Source organism: Coptis chinensis, chromosome 9 (assembly GCF_015680905.1).
Source record: "Coptis chinensis isolate HL-2020 chromosome 9, ASM1568090v1, whole genome shotgun sequence".
NCBI classification, from domain to species: domain Eukaryota; kingdom Viridiplantae; phylum Streptophyta; class Magnoliopsida; order Ranunculales; family Ranunculaceae; genus Coptis; species Coptis chinensis.
Window position 1 is genome coordinate 26,253,991 of NC_141464.1, and position 17,563 is coordinate 26,271,553.

Below are 17,563 nucleotides of genomic sequence, written 5' to 3' on the forward strand. Positions count from 1 at the left end.
TTTCAATCTATTAGATCTATTTTAATTATTGTTGGTTACCATTTCTTAGTTGTTAATTAGATTTTAATCATTATTGTTTAAGTAAGTAAATTTCAAATTCTTAAATTATGTTTAGTTTAGATTCAATGGGAAATGTTAGTTTGATGACTCAAGGCTAAAACCTCCATTAGAGGGGTTGATGAAGCCTTGATGAAAACTTAGTGGTTAGTATAGAATTGGTTGTAGAATCTATTCCACTCTAGAAGGTCGTGTTTCGCCATGAGAATGGGTGGACGACCTCACATGCTAGTTAGTATTCGGTAGAAATGCCACGAACACTAGGGATTAGAACTCGAAATTCTCGCCGTAAGAACGTGAGAATTGAGATACAACATTCTACGCTAGGTTGTTAAGTTGGATTCGAGGTGGATTCAATTCCCCTCTAATTTCTTTATCTAGATTCAAACAATCGTATTTCCATAGTATTCGTAGTTAAATTCAACGTAGACTCTTTTTAGTAAGTATCGTAGTATATCACCTTCGTAAAGCTCTCATAGACTTAAGACCGACTAATTAGATTATAAAACATCCATGCTAGAGCACTAGGAGAGGAACGAATTTGTTACTCCACTCTATTTCGATAGAATTGAGAGTTGAAACTTTGATAAAATAGACACGTAAATAGTTTTTGTTTACTTACGTTTTGAGTTTTATCGTTCATTTTGTAGGTAAACTATTCATTTTACATTTATCAATAACACTAACAGGTCATTCATGGCACATTCAATGAATACCTTAGGTCATTCCTGCCACAATCAAAGAATACCCATCATAACACTAACAGGTCATTCATGACACATTCAATTAATACCTTCCTATCACATGACATCTCAAGTCATAATATATCATTACCAAATCTTGAGGCGTGGTGAGTTTTAAAGGTGTGGTCGACTCATTGAAAATATTATTCTCATCTCACTTATCATTGTACTAGCCTTAATCATGCACAAAAATTGATCACACGTGCAGAAAGTTATTTTCACGCATCAATGCAAATCAATCATGCATTTAAATATCATTGAACGCAACACGAATAGTTATCAATCAAATACAATTCAAACAGCTAGAATCACCTACACAATTAAATACTAACATTATACACATATAGTTATCACAAAAACTAATATATAATATATATAATATAGTGGCTACACCTGTACATAAGGCTACCTATGTATCCAATCTTTCAAGATTAGAATTAAGCCTTACATAGCTCTTAACCAATAAATATCAACATCCTTGTATGTACCTTTAAGGAAAACAATAATTTATACTATATAGAATCACATACAATAAGTTTCAAATAATCCCACAATCATATACGTAAAGTTTCATACCTAGAGATATACTATGAACCTTTAAATCCAAAAACTCACAAATGGATATTTCTCTACTTTTCATTCTAAAAAAAACGATCTTATGAGCCATGTCGGTTCCAAATAAAATCACATTCTAAAAATAGGCTAAAAACACTATATAAAACACCCAAGAAGAGTTTAAGAGACTCTTAGTTCATTACTAGACATGTTTCCCAAAATAGGTTCATGCACATAAAGGATAACACGGTAGGTTTTCTAGCCAACTTGTCAATCCTATAGTTTTTCCTACATTCATCCAAGTGATACACCACTTGATTATTTGACAACTAGGATATGTACACTTAAATTTCCATGTAGAACTTGAAGACCCAATCGCAGCCCATCTAGACGAAAACTTAGGTCGAAAACGGTAAAAATCCTAATTTTCAGCAAACTAGATTTATGACGGACTACTTTCCGAATGACACAACTCTTTCCACAGGTATCCAAATGCATTGAGGCTTTTTAAGTTCACAAGATAACACACAGAACTTATTTTCTTACTAGGGTATGCCCGTGCCGTATGACACTGATATAGAGTCGCTTGCGGCACTAACTCTGTAGAAGCAGCCTAAACTTGAAACCCCGCTTTTGATTGTATTATACTAGCTATTGTTCCATTCATGGTCAAGAATAATTATTAGGTTGAGAAACTCGACATGACACTAACTTGAACCACTTTAGGGGTAATTTGGACAGAACCTCCCCATTATTTGACGACTTTCCAATGTATTGGATCCTGTTAAAAGGCTAACTGTCATTCAATAAATCCAGTAGTGATTTGCACAGAACCTCTAGACACATTCATCTAAATGGACTTAAACATAGAAGAACAACAATTAAAGCAAATGATCGAATAAGAACAATATGAGAAACAAATACATAATCGGACTTCCACCAGTGGTTTGAAAGAGGACATCAAAACAGTACCAAAATAGCACCCACAAAAGTATGCTAAGTACAAAAAAAAGTAGCGAAAGTATAAATAACATTGTTGACAATCATAACTCTTCCATAAACCCCATCCTCATTCGCCAATGTCAAGGTCATTATCGTAAATCCTGAGCCTTGAGGATACTTCATCGAAGAAGTATGTAATTGTCTATTTCAAATTCATTAAATAGAGTGAGTAGGAAAGACTATATACTGAAGGGAAGAAGAAATTGACAATTTAGAAAATGAAGGACACACAGAAACAATCAACAATTTGACATGTTTGGTATACTTGTATCTCTGGAAGCATTCCAGTGTTATATGCAAAAACAAGATTGGCAACTAACCTAATGTACTTGATCTAGCATCAGTACATTATAACCCCAAGGCAAGGTAACATGTTACATGAACAGATCAGACCAGTGTACTGCACTTCCCCCTGATTCCCTATGAAGATGAGTTGGGCGCAATCAAAACTAATTTTTCATTGAAGAATGTGTCAAGTGAGAAATCAAGAAATAGACAGCATGTAAAGTTGCAAACTGAACTGCCATGATGTAACTATAAAGCTTGGAACAATGGTCTCTTTCAAAAATAAATAAGAAAGATTCTAGAAACTATTCTTTATATATTAGTCATTCCACTCCATGTAATGCAGGAATAAACAACCTGGTCCTACCAAACATAATGTAATGACAACAATTTTTCATTATTATCTCCTTAGTCCTTCTTCATACCAAAACAAAGAAAAGTACAAAACAAAGTAAGCAATATAACAGTAAGTGTGGAATAAGGTTCAACATTTTTAACAGGAACTACTTGCTAGGATAAGAAATTATGAATACTCCCTTCCAGGTTATACTTTGTATATGACTATGGGCACCGACATGGGGCTATTTCGCATCAAGAGTTAAAAGATAGATACCACAATCTGTTCTACTGCACCTCAAAGATAGTATGGAAATTGATAGCCATGAGGATCGGGCCTACATCAGCCTAGTTTTTACATCCTTGTTGGTAAAAAAAGATGGATAAGGCAAGTATCTTATCTTTTCTTGGCCACTAGTATGTAGATCAAAAACCGTTTGAACTAACTTCCTGCACATCTAGAGATTTCCATGACCAATTGATACGTTCTACTGCACCTCCCTCACCAACACCCCACCTCATGGTATATCTACTATCACCAGAGTATTATATAAAAACTTCAATAAGCTCCTTACTTTGTTTCCATATACATGAAAACATGAACTAAGAAATAATAGTATGAGAAGTAAGAGATGAAAAGTTTCAAAGTATAACAGAACCTGAATTTCACATATACAGTATCATAGGATAGCATATCAAATAGGAACCGGAGAGAGATTTAATTACCCGGACAAGAATTTAGGAAAGACAGCACATACCATCTTGAAACGATAGCACACATGCTATGACGATATATATTAAACTCAAGACTATTGAAACTCCAAGCCAGATTCTCAAAGCTGACAAATGGGGAATCCTAAATGGAAACAGGGCGCAAACAAATCCAGCCATCGCAATGAAATACGGGAGCTTTAAGGCATGATCATCTGAGTACAGTACATACAAAACCTGCATTTCACAAGAATATATAGTCTCATTCCATTTTCTAACAAGCAAATTTATTCAGCAGCTAACATCTACAAATCATACCATCAAAGTCTGTCCAGCCAATCCTGTAAAAGCACCAAAACCAAATCAAAGCTCAAATCAATCAAAATTAAGCTCAAATCAATGGAATACTCTCTGCAACCAATTAGAGAAAAAGTCACTAACCAAGGTGCGTAATGAAGTCTCCAGTGCAAAAACGGACAAAATGGAAATACACTCCAAGTCGCAGAACTACATAAATAGAATGAAGCACATTAACCAAGTCAGAGCCAATACACATGTATAAATTTGATGACCATAAAGTCAATGAGAAACTACTCAAAGTAAATGGGAAAAGAACTTACAAATTATAGTAAGACTTCTAGGTATACAAAGTTTAGGGTGTGACTTTCCGAATTTGGAGGGAGGAGAATAATGATTCTGTCTGAAGAAGTGCACCTTGATAGTGCGACATATAATTGACCGTGGCTGAAAACTTCAGTGCGAAGGTCAATCCCCACATACTTCACTAATTGTCCTTGTGACTTATTTATAGTCATTGAATAAGCAACACGCATAGGAAAATGTCTTCTTGTCATATGAAAAGGAAAATCAGAAGACGACGGTGACAAAGATATTCTTGGAATAAATGCATGATTACCCACTTTTTCACTAGTCAAAATTCTTATGAAAAGAACGTGAGGTCGACAATGGACCACCATCAATCGGGTTCCATTGTATAATCCATCTTTGGGAGCAATATTTTGCAACAACATTATAGGACAACCGACTTTTAGGTTGAGACGAAATAGTGGTAGACCAGCTGGATCAAGTGAGTTCAGGTACTCATTTGGGTATTTATTAATATTGGCTGGATTCGTTGCATTCTCGTTGGCCATCTTGTCTGCACCTAGAAAGAGAGTACTTTCCCCTGGGAACATATTTAAAGCTGCTGTACTAATATCATTGACATCATCATTGCGTGCAGATAGAATTGTGCATTCAGTTAAATATTCCGGTGTAACAGTGGTAGGTTGATTTAGCTGAGGATATGTAGTAGAAATGAGATCCTGAAGATTTGCATATCGATGAATTGTTAATGGTAGTTCAACTGTCTCGCTTAGGTCACTTCCTATCTAATAACCAGAAAATAGTAATGAATATTAGTGTGAATAAAAATAGTACAAGGAATGATGCAAATGAATATCAGTAGTAAGCAAAATAGTACAAAGAAAAATGCACAGTTTGGTACCTCCATTAAGAAATTTGCGAATGCAATATTTACAGAGTTTCCATTTTCTAATCACATGTTTTGGGCAAGAGTTAGAACATGAATGTGACTCCAGAGGAAGGAAGACCGCAAGGAAGCACGGATAATTTGTTCTCAAAGGGGTATAACTAGAAGGCATTGACGGAAGTCACCACCAAGTACAACTATTATTCCACCAAAAGGTTTATTACTGTCGCGAGTATCCCGAAGTGTGAGATCAACTGCATCCACACAAAACTTATTTTGCATTGGGACTTCATCCCAAATAATAAGTTTAGCTTCCCTGAATAATTCGGCATGCATTGAATTCTTACTAAACCCACAAATAGAGGTATCAAGAATATCTAGTGGGATGCGAAAGGTCGAGTGAGCAGTACGACCGCCAGCCAATAGTAATGAAGCTATTCCAGATGAAGCGACCATAATAACAATATGCCCCTCAGCACGACACGTAGCAGCGATTATGTTGTAGACAAAAGTTTTGCCTGTTCCTGCTGCTCCATTCATAAAGAAGAGTTTCCCCAGATTTCGGGAAACTAAATCTATCACTGCTTGATATGAAAAGTGTTGCTCTGCATTTAGGAGAACCCTATTGCCATGTGCTTTTGCATTTTTAGGATCAAACTGAAATTTTCGTTGGTCCCATATGAGTCGGTTTGCAACAACTAAGTTCCATCTTGTAGCTAACAGATGCAGTGACATTGGAGGGAAATTAGCCAGTGATTTACCTGATTCTATCAAAATCTCATTTAAGAGAAATAAACCATAATCTTGCACTTCAGCAGGGTAGGTTCTAGAATGTTGAACATTGTTCGAAGCTTGTGTGGAAGGTCATCATATATATTTTCCCAAAAATCATTCCGCAATGTTTGGGGTTGCAAAGGATTGCACTCTGCGAGAATAACACAGAATAGTCGGCGAAGATGATATCCATTCTGCATGACTGAAGCTTCCTGTAGACATTACACCCATTCGCTGTCATCTTCCATAAGTCCGCGTGCAACACATGCATCTTTGAAAGTTGGAAGTGGAGGACCATTACCAATCCTTTTCAGATCATCAAATGATTGAGGTCCTTTTACAATAGTTAGAAGTAAGCGCAGGTAAAATCGTTTACCAGAATTAGGACTGGCGAAATACATTATACCAATAGCAAATTTTCCCTCTCATATCCTTCTCGTCCAAGTCTGAGATTGTTTGTTCCAGACATAGTATTTGGGGAACTCTTGATAAGTTAGGCTTCTTGCTCTTAAATCTGATGCACAACAATAAAAAAAAAGGTAGTTAAAGTTGACTTTTGGCGCTTTGCCCTTGATAGTGTATCATGTATTGGTTCGTCAGCTTTATAAACTATGCGGTGCATTCCAGGGAGATGAAGTGCCAAGTGCACAATTGTGGGAATCTCCTCGTGTAGATGGAAACTTAACAATCTCCAAACTGCTTCCAGTAGGCCAATGTATCTCGCATCCAAGTATTGTTGGATCTCATCCAACTCATTAAACACTATTGTTGTCCTGTCATACCCTTTAAATATATACTTGTGAATGTATTTAACACAATAGATCCCAGCACAAACTTCGACATTAATATGACAGTTGAACATCTTAGAAAGATAAGGATTATAAGGAACAACATCCCTGTTATCAACTGTATGGCCCCTCACAATATATGATCTACCATTGTCACGACGACGGTGGATAGGATATTCATCTTTATCCATGGTGGTAGCATCTGCAAAAGTCCTGGGATAGTGATGCTTGCATCTACCATTTACCATGCACGGAGAGTTAGGATTATTTAGTCCACATGGACCATGAACCATACATGTGAGGACGGTCTAAAATAATTCAGGTTCGGTTTCTAGATCAGGAAACTCTACACATACAATGCGATCAACTTGAGCAGGTATACGGATCTTGTCGAAATGTCGGAGATATATAAATGCATGCATATGGGGCAACCCGCATTTCTAGAACTCAATGGTGTCGACATGTGCAATGGAAGTACCAAGCACACCTTTCTTTTTAATTTCCTTCATCAAGGCCCTTCGCTTTAGTTCAAAGACACGTGCCACGACCTCTGGTCGATGAGTTGCAGTTTGGTGCTCAGATAATGCCTCAACAACTTCGTCCCAGTGTGGATTTGCAGTCATTATGAGAAATATATCAGGATGTTTATTGTAACGTGTGATGGCCATTGGATCCTGAAAAATTTCGAACATGTGCCTAGGGCTGCCGACACAAGATGCTGGTAAGACCACTCGCCTTCCAATCTGGTTTGGGTCGAAAGCTTCAGCTGCGACATCAGTGATACCTTGATAAAGTTCAGCCCGAAGCTTGTCATGTTGTAGCGTATAATATCTCATTTTGTTCTGTTAAGTCACTGCCCATCCATCCACCAAAAACTCTTGAAACAGTTTGTGCCCGCGTAAGATTGCAGAATATTCTCCATGGCGTTTAAACATCCGATAAGAGTAGAAATCCACCTGTGTCAATCGGTCATTAGTGTTTGAACGCCTCATATCAGGTGACCACCCAAGCTCTCCATAAGGAAACATTATCACATAATGCAAAGGCAAGTAAGCTCTGTGACATTCACTGATCTGCATGAATTCTTGCCCTCCTTTAAGATATATCACAATATCCCGCATATTATCCCGCTCACTACCATCCCCAGGTAAAATGACAGCAATCTCATCTGCAATTAGCAAGTTGTAATGACGTCTGTCTCTAGTAGCACTGTAATGCAAATAAGCAGGTACATTAAAGTTCTCACCATGTTGAAGAGAGGTAGATCTAAGAACATTGTATGCATGGCGAAAAGTAGCAGAGAAGCAGTTATACTGGAGCAGAGTTGCATGAATTATCTTCAGAACATCTGTGTTCAAACGGGGATTACGAAGTTGATGTATATCCAATGCAGCACTGGGATCATATATGTAAAGCTGAGAGTAAGTTGGCTACCGCCCAATGTCAGGAATTAGAGCTCCAATTCTATAATGCAACTGACCATGTATAGTAAAAGGCCTTGGACCTCGTCCTAGTAAACACACGCTCATTTCCTCCAAGTCTGGTAAATGTGAAAGCTTGGTTGTATTGTCTTATGTACTTCCGACTTGCGATCATTTCCATCATATAAAGCTTTAAGGGCTGGAGGTAATGGCCGTAGTGGAGGCAATTTGACTTTCCCTTGCGAACAACAAGTCCCGAATCGAGGACATGATAATGATGAATCTTTTAGTCGTTCATCCATCCAATGGAGTGCACTACAAAATGGACATTTAACATCCATTCTCCCCAAGGAGTGTCTTCCTTGTTCAATCAGATGGTTAGAAACAATATTGTCAACTTCGTCTTCGTCATCACTTATGTCAGCATTATTAGCAGAAATTGGACGGTCAAAACCATTATTGTGAACCTCCTCACAATATTGTGCAGGATCCGAAAATTGTTTTTGTCTACAAGAGAATTAATTGTATATATTTAGACAAAGGTGCCATTTTTTTGGTATTCCAATTTCAATAAGTGTGAAGAAGTATACCGCAAATTTTGGTTAGTTGATGATGATGCAGAAGCTGTATTTGTCGAATGTGATATTGGATGGACAAAGGATGAGGTAGAAGACCTGCAGTTACGCGTACTGTGAAGAAACTTGTGATGTTAGGTAGGATCTTATGGTAACCAAACCACAAAGAACCAAGAGAAAGATGTAATAAACCACGTACTAACCTTGCATTTTGGTGAGACGGTGTTGGTACAAAGTTCTCATTGGTTGAATGTGGAATTGCATGAGGTAAGGATGAGGAAGAGAAGAGATACATGTACTGCAATGAAACTTGCACAGGTGATTTATATATAGATTTTGATTAAGGAAAACCGCTAAGTGAAGTACTCACATGTTGTTTTGATCCGATGAATCAGCATGGGTACTTGATGTGACACGTTCTTCGGGGAGCGTAAATAGCCTTACAGGATTAAGGAATGATAGAGATTTACAAAGAGACTCTGAAGAAGAAAGACGTCAGTATGATGTTGCATGAGGTGTAACTGAACTATTATGTGTTTGATGCTTGTCAGCTTGAAGTGGAGTTTGTGGAAGTGAATGAGAGCCATTCAATGTTGAACCTTGTGCACCTTGGATGGTAAAGTTTGTGCTGCCAATTAGTTTAGTGCTCCTTTCTCTTTCCCTTCGAGCACGCTGTCCTAGTATTCTATTTGTTATCTACACCTAATTATAAGTATAATCAACTGAATAGATTGGAAGAAAGAGGAATGCATGGATAATAGGAAAGATGGCAGTTAGTATTAAAATTAGAAAACGCGAAATGTAAAGATATAAAGAAAGTAGTGAAGGGTAATAAGTGATGGAAGGCTCAAAGGCAAATTATAAATGAATAGATGGATGACCACATGCAACAAAGTTGGTGGGTAAATATTATACATATAAGCAAGCATTAAATGGAAGTTATTAAATGGTAGTGAATTTACTACAATTATAGTGTACAAAAACACCTTTTGGACAATGCATGAGCAATCATAGTATTATTTTAATTAAAGCTCATCTTACATGAGAACCGGATGGCGGGAGAAGTGTTTGAAGTGGACTATGTGGAAGTGAAGGAGAGCCACTCAATGTTGAACCCATCAGTTGGTGGTCAATGACATGACGTGTGACTACTTGTGCACCTTGGATGGTGAAGTTTGAGTTGCCAATTAGTTTAGTGCTCCTTTCTCTTTCCCTTCGAAGACGCTGTCCTAGCATTTTATTTGTTATCTGCACCTAATTATAAGTATAATCAACCGAATAGCAAATATGGCAGTTAGTATTAGTGGAATATAAATATATGAATAAAGTAGTGAAGGATAATAACTGATCGAAGACCCAAAAACAAAAGAAAATTATAAATGAATAGATAGATGACCACATGCAACACAGTTAGTGGGTAAATAGTATACATATAAGCAGGCATTAAATGGCAGTGAATTTACTACAATTATAGTGTACAAAAACACCTTTTGGACAATGCATGAGCAATTATAGCATTACATTTTAATTAAAGCTCATCTTACATGAGAACCGGATGGTGGGAGATGAGATAGAGGAATACTATCTGATGGGCGCTGCACATTTATAAAGCAAAAGAAGAAATAAGACAATGCAATATACATTAGCAACAGTGTATAAAAATAAATAAGGCAATGCAACTTAGCACAAAACAATGCAAGCAAGAAATACCTGGAAGCCAAGAGGCGGTTGAAGATTGAGCCTATCTTGGGGGGCAACAAAGACATGTTTGTTTTGGTTTGAAGGTTTCTTAAAGGAGTCCATAGGGTGTTTTCCTTTGTCAAGAATTGTTCACGTAGGAAGCTATAAATATTTGAAAGAGAGTTCAAAAACGTGATGTGAAACCAATAAGAGTGTTAAGATAATTTGGGTAACTCAAAGTATGTTAATAGAAGTTATCAATAATGTATATTGTTGATAGTAATACTTGGGAGCGAGCAGGTCGTTGAGGAGTAGGTGGCTGAAGGTATAGTCCATCTTGAACTGGAACATAATTATTGTTTTTCTTGTAAAGGTCCTTATAAGGGTCCATTGGACATTTACCCTTATCTATGGGATCCTGTAGAAACAAATAGAAATAGCTAGATACTCAATAAAACCTGTAGAAACAAACATAAAAGGATAGGTAGGGATAACATACCATTGAAAGTTAAATCTGCAACAAAAAATGGTGCCTAAAAAAAAGACAAAGCAGCAGTGATTATGTACATGATCAGCTTAATCAAGACCTAAAGGTAACTTAAAAACACACTAAATCAGTAAATTGATTAGTACATTTTCTATCAAGAACAATCATAGATAAACAAAAAGAATTTTCTTGTTCATAACCATCATCTCTTATATTGCAATCGAATAGTGTTCACACCTATGTCTCCACCATGAGACACCCCCCAAGGAGTAGAGTGGAATTAATGTGGCCCCTATCCAAACCCATGGTCACATTCCTCCACAGGGTAAGTTTCTTAACTTATATAGAACAGGCGCACCTGGACTCCACCGGTTGTAAGCTCAATTAATGTAGGCTAGTTGGCACTTAGGCTTAAGCCTGGGCAAATTTTTCAGGAAAAAGTCCATCAACATCCCATGTAAGTTACTTGCTTCATCATAACCTGACCCATCAGGAATTACTGTTTCTCTCCTGCTTTTAAATTTCAATTGTCACATCGCTTCTGGTGGAAATTTGATTTTCCCTCAATAAGAAAGAAAGAGTTTTACCTAGATTAATTGAGTGACATCTAACCCCCTATATTTTAAAACAATAGAATTAACACATTTAAAATATAACTAAATTGAGTACTAAAAACATATAACTACACACGGGACACTATTTAGGGTGTCATCTGCTCTTATTTTGCTTTTCTCCAACTCAAAGTTTCATTTTTTTTAACCAAAGACAAAAAAAATACATTTCAAACTTTAGGAGAACTAACATAAATGTTGACCATTTAAAGGTTAAGCCATATCCAAACAGAATTTATCTAAAAGGTTTCCTTGCTTACCTTCCAACTCAAGCTCCTATGCGCCCATGAGACTTTTTGGAGAACCGGTGAGTATAATGAGCTGAAGTCCTAAACTACAAAGGGTTGAACAGGTTTGATAAAACAAAATAATCACACATTACGTTAAAGAATATTTTCCGAATAATTATTAGTTGGAAGTACACTCTATAAGGGATACATACATATTTAACATTTCAGCATACACATTGTAGAACTTTGATTACTATACTCAAAAGTCAATCCAATCTTCAAGCTAGACAAAAAATCACTGCCATTTGTTCGAGTTTAAAAGAAGGTAGACCCCAAAGAAGAGCATTTGGAAGACAATCCAATATCCTCATGCATTTTTGAAGGACAGAAGTTTCTCTAAAAATCCTGGTGATTTTTGAATCTTGTACAAGTCAATATTGTAAGTGGGAGGAGCCTAAAAGCCATAAGGACCACATACATAAAAGTAGTGGGGTAGTGGACGGTGGAGCACATGTATATAAAAGTAAAAGAAAGGAAAAAAAACATTTTCTTTTTTGGAGTTTGGTAGACATTGACTTCGATAAAATCTGGAAGTTTGGTTCCTGTTGTTATTAAAGGTATTCTTTGCTTTAGCCATTGAGAGTGAGCTCTGAAAAAAAAAAGGAGTGGCGCAATCAGGTAATAACCTTTTGAGGAAATTCCTTTGTGTGTCTGATTCCTCTGTGCGAGCAGAGTTGCCGCTGAAAGTGGTAAGCAACTAAGGTGATAGAACCTTTTGAGCCCACTCTTGCTGGTTTCGCCTTCTTCGATTTAGAGATCCCTTCTGCTAAGAAACGCTACTGGTGGTTGGTGCTCCGACCGCAGTTGGTGAGCAGCTCTTAAAAAATGTGGGAGTGACGGCGGCAGGAAGAATAGGGCATATATGTTTTGCTCGAAGTATATGAGGAAAGAAGATCCAGTAGATCCGAGTTTTGGATGTAAGGAAGCATACTCCTTAGGAGCGGCTGATTATACCATGTCACAACTTGGTAAAAGATAATGACAACCATTGGATGGAGGCCCTGCGGGCCCCACACCATTGATTTTTATTAGATAGATGTTTTACAAAAAATACTCAATCTCATTCTAAATGTACCAAAACTAGGCTCAAACACAGTGCGCAGAAACTAATTTCTGACGCACTATTTTCTGCCAGTCAAACTTCCAGACGCCATAATTAATTCCACGGGCCTTCGAATGCGATGAGGCCAATTGGAATAGAAATCAAACATACAGATCTTAATCTTTTATGTTTTATAAAAATCTAACTCTCACTCTAACTATTTTAAAACTGGACATGAACACAATACGCAGAAACTGATTTCTGACGCACTATTTTCTGTCAACCAAACTTTCATACCTTATATCTATCTCCACAGACCTCGGAATGCGTTGAGTCCAATTGAGTTGGAAAGAAAACTCAGAAAAATCAATTTTTTATGTTTTGGCGAGAGTTTGAATCTGACCCTAACTATGTGAAAACTAGATTCCAAACCAGGCACAAACTGGATTTCTACAGTCAGAAAATTCTGACGTTCCAACTTCCGAAAGGTGTAACTCCTTCTACATAAACCGAAATGCTATGGGGCTTTGTGAGTTTGGAAGAGGGTAGATAACACTTACTTAACGTGCTGTAATGAAAACCAATATCAATCTCTAAACACACTAAAATTTGTCTCCAAATTAGACAAAATTCATGACTTGAACTGGACCAAACAACACCAATTTTGCAACAACATATACCCCATGTTAGTACTTATATATCCGTTATTAGTATTAGATATATATGATTTGAGACCTTATATGATTTAATAATAAGGTTCATGCTCATCTAGGGTCTATATACAAAAGCAAAGGTAATAGATAAGTTCAAAACTAAAATAAGGTTAAGCTAATGCATTACTAAAGTGTGACGACTTACCTTTGTACTGGCCATCTATCTGAGTAATCAAAACTAGTCTAAAATACCAAGTGCACTAGCAAGATGAACAAATAGTTGACAGTGTATTTTAAGCACACATAATCATCGCTTTCCAAATGCTACATATCATCTTGTGTGTCATGTCAAGTAAGACAACTTTGTATTTAACCATACATGGAACAGATGAATGTATATATCCATGCTTAACAGTCAAACACTTCTGGTTATTGATCACAGATATCATTAATTGAAATAGTATTCTAAAAAGTTGTTTCTATAGCATATATGACAATCAATCATTACCACTTATATTTTATAATTCAAATTCAATTCAAATAAGTTGCACCAGTAGCTAAATATAACAACCTATACCTTCTATTTTATTTTGAGGTACTTGAAAAGAACTAAAAAAAATAGACATGCATACTGTTCGGTAGAGAACACTCACGAAGAATTATATATATAGCAAAAGGATTTTTGGACGTCAATAACTCATTATGGCTTTGATCAAACTAAAATATTTAATTGTATATCAATGATTCCAATCAACCAAATAATCAAATTAGTAACTAAAATATATATAAATCAATCAAACTAATTTTTAAAATAAAAAGATTTAGACTACTCACTGATATTAATCGAAAAGTGAAAACGTTTGTTTACTTAACAAACTCGAAATCCGGCGAACTCGAAAACCGGCATTAAAATAGTCTTCCTCCTTCGAAACCTTCTCTTTACCACTCTCCATGCAGTAGCACTCTATCTCTTTCTTTTTGTTTTATTAACTTTTGTTTTCTTTTTCTTTTTCTTTTTGGTTCTCTCTTTTTGTTTTTTTTTTCAAAAGAAATAATAGGGTTTGGCAAAAACCAAAACACCCGAAACCCCCATCCCTTATTTCTAGCAACTACTCATCCCACTTCCCACATTTTTATCTTTGTATCTTTGTATCTTTATCTTTATCTTTATCCTTTCTTTTTATTATTATTATTATTATTTAACTTTATATATATATATATATATATATATATATATATATATATATATATATATATATATATATATATATAATAAAAAAAAATGGAATAAAAATAGGGGTGTTATATAGGATCTCCTCCCTTACTACTTCTTTCATAGTCGGGTTTAAACAACATTGTGGTTCTCTAAAGGTCTTGGCATTTTCTTCCAGGTGAATTCGGTGTGTGCAAATCTTTGGATAAATTCCTTTTATATAATCAAGAGACCAACCAATGGCAGACCGATGTTCTTGAATCACTCTAACCAAGTGCTTTTCTTCCTTTTATGACAACTGAGATGAAATAATGATGGGATGAGTACCATTATGGTCAAGATAAATCTATTTTAGGTCAGGAGGGAAATGCTTAAGGTCAAGTGTAGGTGTTGTGGGTAACAAGGTTTCTATAGGGTTTTGTTCTTCCATAGTAAACACTTAGGCTGGTGAGGTCTCTTCATGTTTAGGTAACTCATCATCTGAATTGTATAGAAGGATAGATTCCAAGGTTGCGCTGGTATTTTCCTTATAATGATCCATATTGAAATCAGAATCTCCAAAGGATAAGAACTGGTGCACCTCATTCTCTGGGAAAGTCCTGTCACAATATTCTTGCCCTACACTATCTATCATACTCACCCCTCCATCCAACTCTTCTTCCATTTGTTGTTACATCATCTTGAAAATATTGACATCTACTGAGAGATTTCCGAATGACATGGTCATAGATCCATTGTGGCAATTTATTAAGGCGTTGGTTGTTGCCAAAAAGGGGCATCATAGAATGATGGGTATGGAATCATGAGCGATTTCTGTGTCAAGGATGTCGAAATCAACAGGGTAGTAAAATTCTTTAACCTTTACAAGCACATTTTTTACTACACCTTTTGGGTATTTAATGGAGCGATCGGCTAATTGTAAGGTCATAGTTATAGGTGTAAGCTCATGGAAACCGAGTTGTTTAAATAGGTAGTATAGAAGGAGGTTAACACTTGCTCCAAAATCGAGTAGGGCAGTAGCTGTGTATTTGTCTCCTATAGTGCAAGGGATGGTAAGACGACCAGGATCTTTATATTTGACGATTCTGTTTCTCTCTGTGAGGGATGGAAATTGTTCTGTAAGAAAGACATCTTTTGGAATGTTAGTTTTTTTTTTGTTGGTGTACATGTCTTTGAGAAATTTAACATGTTGGGTAAATGTTTGATGGCATCGAGAAATGATAGATTTATGGTTAGTAGCTGTGTATTTGTCTCCTATAGTGCAAGGGATGGTAAGACAACCAGGATCTTTATATTTGACGATTCTGTTTGTCTTTGTGAGGGATGGAAATTGTTCTGTAAGAAAAACATCTTTTGGAATGTTAGTTTTTCTTTTGTTGGTGTACATGTCTTTGAGAAATTTAACATGTTTGGGTAAATGTTTGATGGCATCAAGAAATGATATATTTATGGTTAGACTCTTGAGTGTTTCTTTGATTTCATCAAAATTTTCATCCTCCTTGGGTGTCATTAAGTGTGATGGGAAAGGTGTCTTTGGTTTGTATTTCCGAACTGGGTCAGGAGAATGAGTTGATGGTTTAAGAACTAGAACATCGATAGGGACTTGTGGAGGTATCTAGTTTTCAATTTCTGGTTACGGTATTAGAACTGGTATTTATATAGGTGCAGGGTCTTCTGGTAAGACTACTCTGTTGTCAACAGTTTTGCCAGAATGCAAAGTCGTGACAACTTTAATCTCTTGGGTTTTAAGGTTTTGAACTTCTTGTCCTAGTAACACACCTTTCTGTGTTGTGTCTTGGACTAGTAGGTCTAGATATTGTTGCATGAATGCTAAGATTTGAGTTTGTTGTTGTATGATAGATATCATTATCTCGGTTGGCTTATTTGTTTCGACACTAGTTGGTGGTGTAACTGGAACTAGGTCTCTTTGGTTGTTGATAGGTGGGATTTGGTAGTTCTGGTTAAACTGGGATGGAACCAATGCTCTGTTCTGATTGTTATGCTTTGTTCTAATTGTTATAATTACCTTGTCCTTATCTGAATGTATTTGGTGGTTTGATGTTGTTGTTGAAACCTGGAGGTGGTTGGTTTTGTGGATTAATAGTCCATGCAAAGTTTGGGTGTTGTCTCCATGGTGCATTTGGTACATTAAAGGCACAGACTTCTTCTGGTGGAACTGATGATAAGTTTTTGATCAAGGGACAAGTGGTATCTATATGATTTAAGCTTAGACAGAAATTGAATGGTGAGGTATTTATGTTCATGATATGATGAGGAGTTTGGTCTTTTTGTTTGGTTGTGAGGGCATCTATCTTTCTTTTAAGCTTAGACAGAAATTGTATGGTGAGGTATTTATGTTCATGACATGATGAGGAGTTTGGTCTTTTTGTTTGGTTATGAGGGCATCTATCTTTCTTTTGAGGGTTTCAATTAAAGTTTTGATTTCAAGATCGGATTTCACCTCAAAATTACCACTAGCCTTAAATGTACTGGGTTGGGTTGTTATGGAATTGTTTATATTGCCCCAATGGGTACTCTTTTCAACTTGGTTTAATTTTCAAGAAAAGTTAAAGCTTCGGTTGCAGCTCTATCCAAAAAATTACCATTACTCATGATGTCGAGGGTTACTTTGTATTCTTAGAGAAGACCTTTGAAGAAACATTGGACAAGAGTGGATTATTCTAGTTTATGGCGAGGACATGAATGGAGTAGGTCAGAGAATCTATCCCATGCTTCAGAAAATGTCTCACTCAGACTCCGTCTGAAGAACTATATCTTACTTCTTATCTCTTCTGTTTTCTTCGGTGAAGAATACTTCTTCATGAAAGAGAATACAACATTTTCCAAT

At 36.3% G+C, this 17,563-nt stretch overlaps 1 protein-coding gene across 1 annotated transcript; it reads right to left on the reverse strand.

Moving 5' to 3' along the window:
* Positions 1 to 6,463: 6,463 nt before the first annotated feature.
* On the reverse strand, positions 6,464 to 6,991 carry LOC147475355 (uncharacterized). The gene has a single exon (XM_086585387.1). The coding sequence runs from the start codon at positions 6,989 to 6,991 to the stop codon at positions 6,464 to 6,466; it is 528 nt and encodes a 175-aa protein (XP_086441513.1).
* Positions 6,992 to 17,563: the final 10,572 nt, after the last annotated feature.

Coding starts and splice junctions, on each gene's coding strand:
- LOC147475355 (XM_086585387.1), bottom strand. CDS start 6,991: ATGGTAAATGGTAGATGCAAGCATCACTATCCCAGGACTTTTGCAGAT.